Genomic DNA, 16,125 nt, shown 5'->3' on the forward strand with positions numbered 1-16,125 from the left:
GATGTTAATGTGAAGTCAACTCATATTGACTTCATGTGTGTCACAATAGTGGTGCGATTCACCGACATTTCAAATTTCAAATTTCTCATTTTTGAGCAGCTAATTTTCAGACTTTTTTTTCTGAGGGCCTGTGGAAAGACTTGAAACTCCTATCTAACCCCAAATATGTCAAGTAATTTATATTACTTGGAATTTCATGTGATAAATCATTATTAGCATCTGTTGTCTCAAAGTCAGCTCTAATTGATATATATTTTTTCAGGGTCACAGAATGTAAAGATATAACATTACCACTCTGTCTACTCTCTTCCTATTCTTCATTTTCCAAAGTATTCTCATACTAAGTTTATAAGAATATTCCCTTTCTTTAATGAGGCTGGAGATAGAATGAAAGAATTCTGCACATTCAATAATTTATTCATTGCAAATACCTTTTAAAAGAAACAGACACAAACTATACATATGGATTTCACCTGATGGTATGCATAGGAATCAAATAGATTACATCTGTGGAAAGAATCACTGGAGAAGCTCAATATCAGCTGTGAAAACCAGGCCAGATGCTGATTGTGGAACAAACCACCAATCACTCATATGCAAGTTCAAGCTGAAGTTGAAGAAAATTAAATCCACAGGAACCAAAATGTGACCTTAAGTTTATCCCACTCAAACTTCAAAACAATCTCAGAAACAAGTTTGAGGCCTTGAACACCAATAAGTGTAGACCAAATGAGTTGTGGGAGGATGTCAAGATTATTGCCCATGAAGAATGCAAAAGGTCATTACAAAGGGAGAAGAGGAAGACCAAGGTGGATGTCAGATAGACTCTGAATATTGCATTAGAGTGCCAAGACACCAAAGCTAAAGGAAGAAGTAAAGACATTAAGGATCTAAACAGAAAATTTCAAAGGGCAGCTCAGGACGACAAAACAAGGTATTATAATGAAATGTGCAAAGAGTTGGAGTCAGAAAATCAAAAGAGCTGGATACACTCAGCATTTCTTAAGGAAAAGGAACTGAAAAACATATCAAGTCATGAGTGGCAATACTTAAGGATGCTTTGGGCAGAATGTTAAATGATAAAAGAAGTGTTAAAATAAGATGGAAGGAGTACACAGAGTCATTGTACCAGAAGGAATTGGCTGATACAGAAGAATTCCATAAAACAACATATGAGTAAGAGCCTATGGTGATGACAGAAGGTCAATTCTGAAAGAATTGGCAAAAAAAACCACAGCAAGGCTCTAGGAATTAACAGCATACTAATTGGTATGTTTCAACCAACAGACACTGTCCTGGATGTGCTCACTAAGTTTTGCCAAGAAATCTGGAGGACAACCACCTGGTCAACTCACTCTATTTGTTCCCATTCCAAAGAAAGGTGACCCCACAGAGTGAGGAAATTATTGAACAGTATTAATAATATCAAATGCAAGCAAGATTCTGCTGGAAATGGCCCAAAAACAACTGGAGCAACATGTCAGAGGAGAACTGCCAGATGTGCAGGATGGTTTTAGAAAAGGTCATGGTACTAGGTATATTATAGCTAATGTTAGATGGATCTTGGGTAAAAGCAGAGAATACCAGAGGAATCTCTATCTGTGCTTCATTGATTATGCAAAGGCTTTTGACTGTGAGGATCACAATAAACTGTGGCTGACTCTGAGAAGAATGGGAATTCCAGAACATTGATTGTGCTTTTGTGAAACCTATACTTGAACCAAGAGGCAGTCATCAGAATAGAGGAAGGTGACACTGGATGGTTCAAAATTGGCAAGAGTGTCTGCCAGTGATGTATTTTGTGTTCATACCTTTTCAATCTATATGCAGAACAGATAATCTAGGATGCTTGGCTTTATGAAGAGAAATGTGGCATCAGGATCAGTGGAACAGTCATCAACAACCTGCGTTATGCGGATGACACAACCCTGCTTGCGAAAACTGAGGAGGACCTGAAGCACTTGCTGCAGAAGGTCAAGGACTGCAGTCTTCAATATGGATTGAAGCTCAACATTAAGAAAACAAAGATTCTTACCACTGGGCCAATTGGCAGCATCATTACAGATGGAGATTGAGATAGTTAACAGTTTTAGTTTACTTGGCTCCACAATTAACACTCTTGGTACCAGCAGCCAGGAAATCAAGAGATGAATTGCATTGGGAAACTCAGCTGTCAGGGGACTCTCCAGAGTATTGAAGAGCAACTATGTTAGTCAGGAGTCTAAGGTGCATCTGATCCAGGCCATAGTCTTCACAATTACTTGCTATGTGTCAGCGAACTGGACAATGACTAGGGATGATAGAAAGAGAACAGATGCCTTTGGTCTGTGGTGAAGAGACCAAAGAGTATTGAATGTAACATGGACTGCTAGAAGAACAAACAGGTTCATCCTGGAGAGGGTGAAACTGGGCTGCTCCTTGGAGGTAAGGATACTGAAGCTTCTTCATCTGACATACTTTGGACATGTTACAAGGAGCGACCCGTCCTCGGAGAGAGACATCATGTTTGGGAGAGTGGAGAGGCAGTGCAAGAGAGGAAGACCGTTGATGAGATGCATCGATTCAGTACCTGAGGTAATGGAGGTAGGTGTGTTAGAGAAAATAAGTTTGCCACAGGATAGATCAGGGTTTAGGGCTCTTGTACATAGAGTTGTTATGAGCCGCAAGTGACTTTACGGCACATAGGAGGGGAAAAAACATCTTAAGGAATAATTTGCTGGCATTTATTCAAATACCAGAAGTAGGAATCTATGATTGTAGCACAAAGCAGGATGGAAGTTTGATTCCTACTTTTTTTCCTACCTCAATTTATAGGCAGTATATCACTTTTATCACTTCCATAATAGCTTGCCTCCGGAAACTCTATGAACCTGGAAAGAGGATGAAACACATCCAAGCATTGAGGACTCTCCTTCATAGGGTTGCTATCAGTCGCCTGTGACTCAAGGGCATTTAACAACAATAACATCAACACAGAGAGAGATCACTCAGCCCAGTGGACAGAAGCGATGCTACCAAGCCAAAGGTGGGTGACTTGATCTGTGGCCCTCGAGCCTGTCTTTCATTGCTTTTGTTCAGACATCCCTCTAGGTCGTATAGCCCTGGTGTGTCCACTTGCCGTTCAGTGGTAACTTGTGGTTGCTGTGAGGCTGAACACTGCGACACTGATGTGTCAAATGCGTTAATGGTTGGTTACCCAATGTGGACAGAGAGTGGGGTGGAGCTCCCTGATTAAAACAAGCTTGGAAGGAGGAGCGGCATACACTTCCGTAATAGTTTGCTTCTGGAAACCCTATGAACCTGGAGAGAGAAAGAAAGACACGCAAGCATTGAGGACTCTCTTTCATGGGGTCGCGATGAGTCACCTGTGACTCGATGGCACTTAACAACAACAACATATCGCTTTTATATATAGCACAGGCCATTTTTATTGTTAGAATTATAGTAGAAGATATTTAGAATAAAGACATGCCACAGAGTAGAAGAGAAACTCATTTTTCAATAAAACGACCGATAACATATAATAAAAAAATCCCCTGGGTAATTTAGGATAAAATGAATATTTTAAATAAAATTACTGTGAACAATATATAGGGTACTTATAATCTTCAGCTTATCCTTACCAGACGTCCGGAGTCTATAAAGAAAAAAGTTGTACAACTTAATTCTCACATTTTATGAATTTTAATAATGTGCCTTATTCTAATTTAAACAAAAGAGTAATAACTGAAAGGAGTTACTAAGCTAGTAAATTATGTCACTAAAATGAATGGGAATAGAAGTATTTTACTGTAGTTGAAGATCAATATGAATTATTACGAGATGCTCTACTGATAAAGCTTATAATGTAATAATCAGCGGGGTGAAATTCACCCAGAGCTTCACGTATGTTTTAATCTCTACTTAGAAATTTAATTTACTGTAGTTTTACCTGACATACCACTATCTCAATCCAGCGAAATCCAATGGGACAAATTATTTAATAATACTTTTCTGCTATGGGATTGTACCATTACACAAAATCTATACAGCACAGAGAATAGAAGAAAACCTCTATGGTAAAACACAAAACAGGCTAACTAAGATACAGCATTATAAGTCTCTCACCTTGCTCTCTCTTTGTTATGTCTGTACCATACTCCTTCTTGTCGACCTACAACAGCTTTCTGCTGTGTTTCCCTAATATTTGGATTTCATCAATCTTTTGACGTGTTATAAAAGACTTTTCAAACAGAGCTCTCATCTAACACTTGCTAAACCCTTTCTTGGTCTCTGAATTTTTAATTTTTAATTTTTAATCTTATATGTGTGCATTTTGCAGCCAAACTCTTCTGTCTGCTCCATAAACCTATCATATCTTTCCCATCTTATTTCTCTCTCAGAGAAAGCACTTACTTACTTCTCCATTTTTCTAGCAAAATCCAATCCTTTAAGCCCATTATGCTGATTGAATTTGAAGGCTTCCTCTTCTACCTGAGCTTCAGGCAGCACGTGGATGTTCTAACTGTAGAAAATTCTTTTCGGGTCACCCCGCCCATTGTCTTCTGCTGTTGCTATGTATAGCCCTGAGCTGTCCATTGGCCAGTTGATAATTTTGCCTATCAACCTTGAGTTTATTATGCTAATTCATTCAATAGAGATTTTGCAGCTTGTCCTCTGGCTGCAGAATAATTGCAGCCTAAGAGATTGGTGCAGGATAGAGCAGGGTTTAGGGCTGTTGTACATAGTGTTGCTATGAGTCACAGGTGACTTGACGGCACATAACAACAGCAACAACAACAAACAACTATTACTCTAGTACCTTTAAGAAAGTTTATTTGCACTTCAATTGTTTCTAAAATCACGTCTCCAATATTATCTTTCAGAGTTGTGGTCTTGATTCCAAGTTTCTTCTCCCCCAAGCCCAAGTTTAAATACATTGAGCTTAGTGCGACCTCTAAGTCATCTAATACCGGGATAGTATGTACAATTCTACCTTCCCTCTTTATGTCCCAACACCCTATTGGGTAGCAAATTATAGCCACACATACTCCCTGTTTTGTACTTTCACTTTTACTGCCATTGATCATAACAGTTCATTCAATTAAAAGTCCCTTTTTTTCTCACAACTGTATTTCTAATTCTTGCCTAGTCTTCAAGGACTCGCTTAGCTGTTACCTCCTGTATGATCCCTTTTCTGAGTTACCGCTTATTGAATGAACATTCTATGCTAAACAAACAGAAAAACTCACTGCCATGAAGACATTTAGAACTCACAGAAATCCTTCATTGGGTTTCCCAGGCTACATGCAAATCTTAATGGGAGGAAACTGCATCTTTCTGCCTAGATGCTGTTGATGGAATCTCCCTCCTAGAGATGCACAGCTATTAAGTGGGAGAATGTCCTCCAATTTCTACATATCATTTCATTTCAAATGGATGACAATTCTAAGTTTCTGGTACCTGATCCTCACAGACAATTATTCAATCCAGGGTTCAAGCTAAAGCCTTTTGACTCTCATTTGCTTTCCTCTTGCCTCAGTGGTCTCTGTAATACCCAGACACGTATTTGTTCCCCTTTATGGCATTCCTTGCTGCCATGAAGAGTTGTGTTTTTAAGCAAAAGGCCCTGCTTCACGTCTGGCTTGAATTCATCAGCCGCTTGTGGGACAGAGATGATCACTCTCCTGTCATTCAGTTTTCAGAGCTGGAAAAGCAGTGGAGGCCGTGAGTTCAGATCACCTCAAAAGGCAATGTGTTTTTAGAAATGATCCCACTGTTATTTATCTGTGTACCAAATTTGCTAGTGACTTGTGGGAAAAATCTGAGGAGAATTCATGGCTCCTTTTAAAGGAGTTCTGGTGTCACAGTAGATTGAAGACTGACAGCAAATTAAAAAGTCAAGAGTTCAAATCCACATATCAATATGCAGAATTAAATTGATGTAGCTGCTTTCGTGAAGAAGAGCAGCCCTTCAATATCTATGGAGCAGTTTGGAACTGTCTAAATTACAGGGGGCCTTCAATTATATATAGTAAGACTTTCTTGGAGGTTCAAATTATTGACAGGTTTTGCTCAAAGATAAAAATAAATAAGGTCAAAAACACTTCAAACACCACTGGAAAATAATTAACCATCAAAAAACTATGGAGCACTGCTCTACTCTTGGGTCATTATGAGTCAAAGTCAACTCAACAACAATTGGTTCCAATGACGGATGCTTAGTACAGACTTGTGCCATTATTGTTGTTAAGTGTCATCTAGTCATTGACAACTCATAGAGACCCTATAAACAGAAGACCTGAACACTTGTATAACTTTCATCCTTTCTCCACGTTCATAGGGTTTCTGGAAGCAAGCTATTTCAGAAGTGAATGTCACTCCTGCTTTCAAGCTTGTTTTAATTGGGGAGCTCCACCAAACACTGTCCTCCATGGGTAACCATTATCACATTTGACACATCAGTGTCACAGTGTTTAGCATCACAACAACCACAAGTTACCACATTCAGCAAATGGACAGGAGTTAATGTGTCATCCCCTTATTTAACAACTTTCTACTTACTTTCAGTAGTAATCTATCTTAATATTTTCTCACTCAAGTTAAGACACTGAGTAATCAAAGAAATGGAAAGGTATTCAGAACTATCTTAGAAGCTCTACTCTGTGGCATGAATAGACTGTCACTCACCACCAAATACACACAACAAGGAGATGATAGAATATATGAATGAGACCCTTTCAAAATCAAAGCCTTGTGGACATCAAAAACCTTCCCCAGTGGAGTAAAAAGGAAGCCCTATGACTGGGGAAAATGTTGGTGATGATATATATGGCAAGGGACTCACAACTAAAATTTATAGAGTAGTCAAAGACATCAACACAAAAAGACAAACAACCCAATCACAATATAGGCCGAAGATATGAATGGACACACCACTGAAGAAGAAAAGTCAGATGTCCAACAAACACATGACAAAAAAGTGCTCAAAATCATTAGCTATGAGAGTCAAGCAGCTCAAAACAACAAAAAGATATCATCTCACCCAGCTTCTATAGCTCAGTTCAACGGGACAGTCAACAACAAGTGTTGGCGAGGATGTAGAGAGACAGAACTCTCATACACCACTAGTTGGGAAGTAGAAAGGTCCAACCACTACAGAAAGCAGTCTAGTGCCTCTTCTAAAAATTGTAAAGAGAAATACCATTTGACTGAGCCATCTCACTACTCAATCCAATTTGGAAATCATCTTCAGGAGCCGGATTTTACAGAGGCTAGTTTGCCGGTACTGGTGAGAATTATACAAGTGTTCAGGTCTTTCATTCATAGGGTTGCTATGAGTCAGTTGTCTATGACTCAATGGCACTTAACAACAACAACAACAAAAACAAACAACCTAGAACTCAGTTGGCGTAGTGGACAGAAAGCAATGCTACCAAGCCAAAGGTGGGTAATTTTAATCTGTGGCCCTCAGGACTGATTTTAATTGTTTTTGTTCAAACATTCTTCTCAGTTGGCATAGTCCATTTGCTGTACAGAGGTAACTCGTGGTTGCTGTGATGCTAAACACTGTGACACTGATGTGTCTAGTGTGATAATGGTTACCCATGGTGGATAGTGTTTGGTGGAGCTTCCCAATTAAAACAAGCTTGAAAGCAGGGGTGGCATCCACTTCCAAAGACACTCTATGAATGTGATGAAATGACAAAAGTTATACAGGTGTTCAGGTCTTTCATTCCTAGGATCGCTATGAGTCGTCTACAACTCAATGGCACTTAACAACAACAACATCTCACAACCGGAAATATATGCTAAAAAAGTCAGAGCTGTGACAAAAACATATGTATGCACATCCATGTTTACTGCAACAGCATGCGTACTAGAAAAGAACTGGAAACAGCTCAGGTCTGTTAAGAAATGCATGGACAGAGAAACTGTGGCACACCCACACAATGGAATAGTGTGCCACACTGGGAAACAACGAACTTGTAAAAAGCTACACAACATGGATGGGTCTGGGAAATACTATGCTGTGTGAAATATCTCCCTCACAAAAGAACAAATATTCCATACGACCACTGCTAAAACAATGGGATGGCTATGGGAGTGGAGGGAGAGCAGGAAAAGGTGGATAGATAATGAACTCTGCACTGGAATTGGTGAAAAGAAAGACAATCTGAAAGAACTGGCCAGTTGGACATTATATGAGTGATAATTATCAAACCAGAACAGGACAAGCACTGCAGAGTGAATTGGGGAACGGGGAGGGGAAACGGAGGGAATGGAATTTAAATGAATGAATGAAGACCCATCTCTTTGTAAATTTTCACTAAAATCACAACTTAAAAGGCACCCAAAAAAGTGAATACATTTAAAAAGTAAAGGTAATCAGAACTAAAGAGAAAACATCTTTTATCATTGCTTTCCATAATATCTCAACATGAAATTATTATTCCAATTATTCTAAATTGTCCAGTTACACAAATACATGTTCATCATAATTTCCGGTCTTTGTTCTTCATGTATCTCCTTTGTGAAAGGTCACCTTCCCTTAACCAAATGATATACACTTTGCCAGACCCATCACCCAACCCCAGGGCCACTCATTAAATTCTGAGTCACAGCAACCCTTCATTTGATTTCCAAGGCTCTAAATCTTAACGGGACCAGATTTCTTATCTTTCTCCCAAGGAGGTGCTAGTAGACAAGAGCGAGTCATCTTTTAATCAGCAGCCCAACACTATATCACCAGCGCTCCTTATTAGTCTTTCAAAGTTCAATAAACCACACACACACACACACACACACACACACACACACACCTTCCAAAGGTCTTCTATGAGTAAGGTAGAACTCTATCAATTTAAAAAAAAATAAGTGCTAGCAAATACAGAAATTATTCCATGTCCGTATCAAACATCCACTGATTCTACTGACCCCAGAGAGGGTCACTTGATAGTCTGCAAAGCTGAAAAACACACAGGAGATACTAAAATAATGTGGGCTAAAGTTACTCTCATATAAGGCACTTTTGAACAGTAAATTTATTACAGATGTTGGTCAAGAGGGAATAGTTTCTAAAAATAGCTTCAAATTTCACTTCTTTTGGCCCACCATGGAGGTCTATAAAAGGCACACTGGTGGTGCAGTGGCTAAGCTCTTAGAAGCTAATAGAACAGTCAGAGGTTTGAATCCTCCATGAGCTACGAGAGGAAGAGGTGGCAGTCTGCTTGTCTAAAGAGTGAAAACTTGGGAATTGGATGCAGTAGTTCTACTTCGGCCTACAGGTTTCTGTAAGAACTGACTGAATCACAACAGGTGTTCTGTAGAGCTAGGAAACACTTCACCATCCTCACCATCTCTGCCACGTTCAAGTCCATGGTGGCAGTCATTGTGTCAATCCATGTCATTGAGATTGAGAGGACAGTGCAAGCCGGGACCAGGCTCAGGTCTGTTGTTCACAGAGTCACAATGAGTCGTATTGACTTGATGGTCTCAATCCTCACAGAAACTCAGCCATCTAACATACTTCAACTCAAAACAACAAATCTATTTAAATAGTTAAACTGCAGAGGTTGTCTCCACAGCAGTAATAGATGATGTAGAGGCTCTTTCTCAGGTAATAGAAGTCAAGGTGAAGATTTTCCCTAATGCGTACTTCTTCAGAGCATACGCACATTCCGTTTTAGATCTTATGCAACCTTGCTTCACCACATGACTTAATTTTGGCAAAGACACCGGGAGGCACACAGCACTTGCAAAACCAAATGTGTATGGAATATTTTGTCGAAATAATTTAATTTTAGAAAGAAGTAGGCTTAAATTTTAAAAGCTATCACTAATTAAGAAAAATAAATACAAACCCAAAGCAACTTTTAATATCTGAGGCTGTAATATTATCTTTGTCATTTTGCATTTGACACCACAGTCTAAGTCCCCTTGTTAAGAAAAGTCAGACTTAAGGACAACTTGTATTTGCCCTTGAATTATGTAAATTTACCTTCACTTTGATAAGACTGAACCAAGCGGTTATGCACTGCCTGAACAAACCTACAGCTGACCCTTCAGCAGGTTTTCATAGGCAGTAAATCACACAGGAGGAAAACACCGACCTCCCTCTTACAGAGAACATTGTGGATTAGAACCCTGTTCCTAGAGGTTGACAGCACAGGTCCTTACTACGAGGCTACCAGAGCTCCTGATCCAAACATACAAAAAATGCTTCATCATAATCCCTGTGACTTGCAGCACAGGCAGTTTTCAATCAATGAACGGTTTCCAGCTTTTTCCTGCACTAAACAGGCTACAACCTGACAGGTTTTCCAAGGTGGTATTCTTTGCAGCCGGTGCTGTTGTGGACTAGTCCTTAGACAGCTGTGCTCAACATAAAGCAGGTGCTTCTCTCCTGGTCTGAATTCCCAGAAGCCCCTTCGGATTACAGCCTCTGAAAACACCACCAGAGAGTCGGCTATGAGTCAGATCCAACCTGCAGGGCAATGAGTAAGTGAGTCTTCGTAGAGGCACAATGCCTCATCTTTCTCCCTGGGAGTGGCTGCTGGGTTTGAAGCCCTGACATTTTGCTTCATAGCCCAATGCCTTCACACAGCGCTACCAGGTTCCCTGGAGAAATCTGACAGAGAAAGAATAGAAGTTTTGGTAACACACCCCAAGCCGCTTCCGTAGTCAATACTTGTAAACCACCACCGCATCCAGGGTTCCTTTTTCTTCACTAAGATACAACCAACACCAAATGCACTGTCTTCAAGTTATTTCAGAACAACGTCGGATGACCCTTCAAAGGGTTAAAGAGACTGTAAATTTGGATCTAAAGAAGAAAATGCAAGCCACAGTCTTTCAGGATCATTGCATTTGGCTGATCTACTTCAGATACCTAAGGAGTTCTTAAAATGAGGAGATGCATCCATTTTTTCCCTCATGGAGGTGAAATCAAACCACTAACCTTTCAGTTAACAGTCCAAACTGTAACACTGTCTGCCACCAAGGCTCCTTTTCTGACCCGAAAGTATAGCCCCATAAGGGACTCATGATTTTCAATGCAGCGTAGTATTCCATTGTGTGAATATACCACAGCTTGAAAAACAAGGAACTCATGCAGTATTATTCAAAATGGGTGACCCTGGAGGACATTACGCTGAGTAAAATATCTCAGTCACAAAAAGACAACTACTGCATGGTGGCACTGTTATAGAATGGGACTGACATCAGGGTTGGGGTAAGACTGAGAAAAACTGGATAGATTCTGTATACTGCATGGAAACAAATGAGGGAGAGAACAGTTTAAAAGCGATATAGGATAGGGTATTATGATTATCACAGGAATCCAGAATTAAGGTTGCATAGTGGAGTGCATTGGGGGTGGGGGGATTGTATACCAACGAAAAAGTTTATCTTTTGCTTTTCAAAGACAGGAGAGAAGGGGGGGAGGGTGTTAGAGAAAAAGGTGCAACAATGAATGGACGGAAATAAAAACTCTATAAATTCTCATTAAAAATAATAAAATAAAATTTAAAAAACAAAAAAGAGCCACATGCACTGTTCCCACACACATACAGATTAAAGACACAGCTAGACATGGATCTCGTTTGTGATTCAGGAACTTCTCGGACGATGTTTCCAACAAAGTTGTGAAATTGCATTTAAAACATGAGCTCCAGAGGTGGTAAAATCTAATCTGTTCAACCTGCTTCTGTGATGGATCACCCCATCTCAGCTCTTTCAAAAAAAAATACAAACACTGTTTTCCCGCCAACAACAGTCTTTCTCATTCTTTCTGTGCTTTTTGTTTTTTTTTTTTTTAATTCCTGGCTACTTCAACAAGGTATTTAACTACACAAAGAAAAGGTCAATAAACTTCTGAAAGGAACATTTGTCTAAGCTAATTGATCAAGATGAGTCTTTGATAAACTAGGACTCTCCAAAAGAAAATCATAGTTTGTTTTACAGGGAAGAAGGGTGGGGAACGGGCACATACATTTCTGTGATGGTCTCTGGCAGATTTAAGGGGATCTCAGTCAAGCCCTTCCCACGACAGTCCACGATGTTGTTGCTACAGGTACAGACAGCCGGGCAGTGTAGAATGCTACAAGATGGGCCCAAGAAAGACTGGTGTGCTGAAATAAAAAAAAAAAAAGAAAGAAATTAAAAAACCAGCCTTTTCTTCTTGAATTTCCTAATGGTGAAATATGAAAGCTTAGTCCAAATAACAAAACATATTTTAAAATCAAAGCTTAGTTCAAATGATAAAAGCATGTTACCAAAATAAAGCTTAGCTCAAATGACAAAGCACATTACAGAGAAAAAGAGTTTAGTTCAAATAACAAAGCATTTTAGAACAACAGAGTTGTCAACAGCTCTGACTGTCGAATGGGTCCTACATTCGGAGAACACATTTGTTAAGAAGCATGCATTTATAGTTGGGGGTCAACACTTAGGTCAAACAGGTAATATTTTACAAATTTGTTAGAAAGATGCTAATCGGGAATAAAAGGAAATTGTAATTAACTGTAAGAAAGGCAAAATCCAGATCCAAAACTTGAATGTTATTCAGAAGTATTCAGAATCAGGAAAAAAAAAAGCAGCAATTTCAGACTAAGCTATATTTCACTGTCAGCAAGCTTCAGCAGAGTATGAAAATCGGTGAGCTTGTTAGAGATTAATTGACTTTTTTTCTTAAACAATGAACAGAAAACCGGTAAAATTCTGCAATGGCTCACATAACAGTTGTTCTAATAAAGTAATCATATTTCAATGAATGTGTGTGTGGGAAAAATTAGTTAACACGAAGTCTGATGGCTGAATACGTTCAAAATGACAGCTTTCTTCAAAGTTATTATTGCAACTTGTATCATGTCATTCTGTAATTGTTAATCTATAATGGCTGTGTTTGGGCTCAACATAATTTAAAGTTTTACCAGACATAATTGCAGCTATCTGGAGGTATGTATGAACTATTGTGTATTCGGAAAAGAACTATTTTGAAATTAGCATTTCCTGCTTGGACGAGGCATGGAAGTACTGGCAGTGCCACACCAAAAGGGGATCTGTAGCACAAGTGGACAGGGAATCCTGTCAACCTGTAGAGATGTGGAGATGCCCTAGGGAGACGCAGCAGCCCAGGCCGCTACTAACACATAGGCGCCTGGGTGGTACTTTCAGATGCTAACTCAAAGTTTGATGGTTCAAACCCATCCAGCAGCTCCACAGGACTGAGACCTAGGGAACCTGCTTCTGCAAGAGATTACAGTCAAGAAAACCCTTTGGGGCCGTCACTGGGGGCCGCTCTGAGCAGGAATCCCCTGTGAGGAGTTCCACAACTCTGTTACGAACTCGATCCCTTTCAACATACTAGCAAACTTTACAAGAATATTCTCAGGCTAATAAAGAAACGTGAACTTGCCTTGATCCTCATCTAGAAAACAGGGAGGAAAAAGTGAAGAGAGAGAAAAGTGATTAATGAAATAATCATTAGCCATTTCATCATTTAATTAAATTTATTCTACTTTAACTAATGCTTTAAGTTCATTTAAAGCAATCAGACCCATGGAGAACATTGCATGGCATTAGGAGTGATTTTTTTTTTTCTTCTGGGTTATTAAAAAAATTCTCTGGTAAACTCATTGCTGTAAAGTCATAGCATGCCCTCTCTGGCCTGGTGAGGCTGTAAATTGAATGGGAAGAGATTACTCCGCTGACTCTCTTGAAGCCACTGGGGGTTTCTAACCCCTGAAAAGGCATTGCCTTTGGGAGATCATTAAAGACCCCCAAATGGACTATGCCACCAGAGCTGACTATATACAAGTGTGCTTATAAAAAGTATGGAAAAACACAGAAAAAACTCTAATGTATCTTACAAGAAATCAAATCCTGTATTTAAAGATCATCCTGTTCCTCCTTAAAACACCTGTTATGCATGTAAGATGTGTCACATATTTTTAAAGGTGTTTCATTACAGTTTGAGATACAAATTTTAAACTAGACTTACTTCATACAATATAATAACACAGATACACTATTAGTATAAAATTTAAATACATTTGTGATTCTTGGTAGCGGTAATGAACCACGAACCAGAAAGCCGTGGCACGTGAGCCACTGTGCTCCACTGGTGAGCTACATCTCCAGACCCACATTTGTGATTCTTGAAAAAAAAAAAAAAACCAAGCCAAAAACAAACCTACAAGCCAAATCAACCCTCCCTGCTGATGAATTGTAACTGACTCATAGCTGACCCCCTTCTGGGTTTCCAAGACTGTAAATCCCATGGGAGGAGGCTCTTTAACTTTCTCCTACAGAGTCCCTGGTGGATCCCAAGCCCCAGAGGAGAGGCATGGCCTGTGGCTTAGCTGTGCACCTCGCTGTGGACAGCCCCACACAGTGCCCTACGTATGTGACTGGGTAGGCTGAAATAATCATCCCACTACTTTCAGCTCTCTAATCTTGGATAAGTTCACTTGTCTACCTTTATCCTTCTTGAACCTCTAATAGACCTAGTAAGGAAATAGGTAAAAAGACAAAAATAAATGGGCAATATTAAGTTGTTGCCTGGTACTAAGCACACGGTACATTATAGCTATTGATGTTTTCCATAGCCTGGGTCTGCAGATTTGAAAGGCTAGTGATCCATTTGCTAAAAGTAGAATGGAGCTATGAGTATATTGTTTGCTAAAAGAAAGTTTTTGGCACTTGGTGACTGTGGCTGCAATTAACTTTTGCATTTTTCATGGTGCATGCAGGTTCTAGACTGAAGCCTCAACTTGCAAATGTTAACACACACACACACACACACAGTTGAAGAAAACTGTTCCTTCTACGGAAAAAGATGAGTATCAAACATAATCTTAATTGATGAATTTCCTGGTACCAGCTAGAATAAAACTCATAAATGGTTCATATCTCAGAAGTCCATATCACAAAAAGAGGCTCCCCATCGAGTCATCAAAGAAGATGGTGTATGTTAGTGAGCAGAGCAGCTTTCCTGGAAGCAAGCAGGCTTCCTAGCTGCGTTACATAACAGCACCCAGTAAGACAAGAGCATAACAAGGATTTTTCCTCCCTTACCGCTGCAGAGAAATTCTCGTTTCTGAACCTCGGCGACATTGTGTCCCTTCAGCGGGGCCGGGGCCATACACTGGGTGTAGAGGCCCACCCTCGGCCTCTGGCGCAGCCAGTCAGAGAGCCAGGCCAGGTGGCAATCACAATACAAGTTGTTGGAATGGAGTCGACTGAAGAAGAGGAAAGAAGTTTAAAGCAACAAAAAAGAAAACAGTTAATTCAACAACCTGAGGGGAGTGGGTGGGAAAAATAGAAGTTATTTATAATCATGGCTAACTTCTTTGAAAATGAGCATATAAATCTATTGGTTTAGCAAAGTTCTTATCTACTTAGCGTCTACAAGCTTCAACGGAATTGCAACCACAGAATGAAGCCTCTTTTCAGCTGCTTACAACACAGCAAATACACAGGGGCTTAAACACAACTGTGGGATTCTTTTGCCTCTGCTAATTCAGAAGGCAGAAGAGTAAAACCAAGCCTGAGGCAAACTTCTCTACAATCACAAAACACAGAAGGCAAGTGGGTGGAGGGATTGAGGTGGGAGCCTGGGAGGAAGGGACACCTTAGTAAAAACGTTGGATTTCACTTCAAAATATCCGTAAGTCAGCCAATCTTATTTTTGGCAGAAAGTGCTTGCTAAATTCTTTTTTTTTTTTTTTTTTTTGGCTTTCATTTTCTGCTGAACAAGACAGAAGAATACTTCAAATGAAAGTCTTCTTTCACTTTTTTGTTTTCTTTTTGTTTTAATTACTATTTTTTTAAAAAACACTGCAAAGGGATTAGCTTCTTTGGTCTCTTGGGAGAACCACGCTCAAAGAGTTGGGACTGAAATGAAAAGACGTAAATGGCAGGCAGAGAAGGAATTAAGAGAATCCCCTCTCTGTTGGCCACGATCCACACCAGACCGTGGATTGCTTCCAAGTAGCAAATAGCACTTCTCCATTAATAAAATATCAGACCAATGTATCCACTAAATTAGGGAAATGACTTCCAACTGCCTTTTATGTTTGCTCAGACCAACGAAAAAGAGCGCCCAGTGCTATAAATCAAAACATCATACTTAGAATCATCTGT

At 39.6% G+C, this 16,125-nt stretch overlaps 1 protein-coding gene across 1 annotated transcript in view; it reads right to left on the bottom strand.

Annotated features, from left to right (window-relative positions):
* Positions 1-16,125, bottom strand: part of SLIT2 (slit homolog 2 (Drosophila)) — a 632,406-nt gene that overhangs the window by 230,064 nt on the left and 386,217 nt on the right. The window contains exons 8-9 of the mRNA XM_006884512.1: positions 15,058-15,221; positions 11,972-12,110 (exon numbers count right to left, since the gene is read on the bottom strand). Of these exons, the coding sequence (XP_006884574.1) occupies positions 11,972-12,110; positions 15,058-15,221 (303 nt within the window). The remainder of the gene's footprint in view (positions 1-11,971; positions 12,111-15,057; positions 15,222-16,125) is intronic.

This window comes from Elephantulus edwardii, unplaced genomic scaffold, assembly GCF_000299155.1.
Source record: "Elephantulus edwardii isolate Elephantulus edwardi_28Jun2011 unplaced genomic scaffold, EleEdw1.0 scaffold00035, whole genome shotgun sequence".
Lineage (NCBI taxonomy): Eukaryota > Metazoa > Chordata > Mammalia > Macroscelidea > Macroscelididae > Elephantulus > Elephantulus edwardii.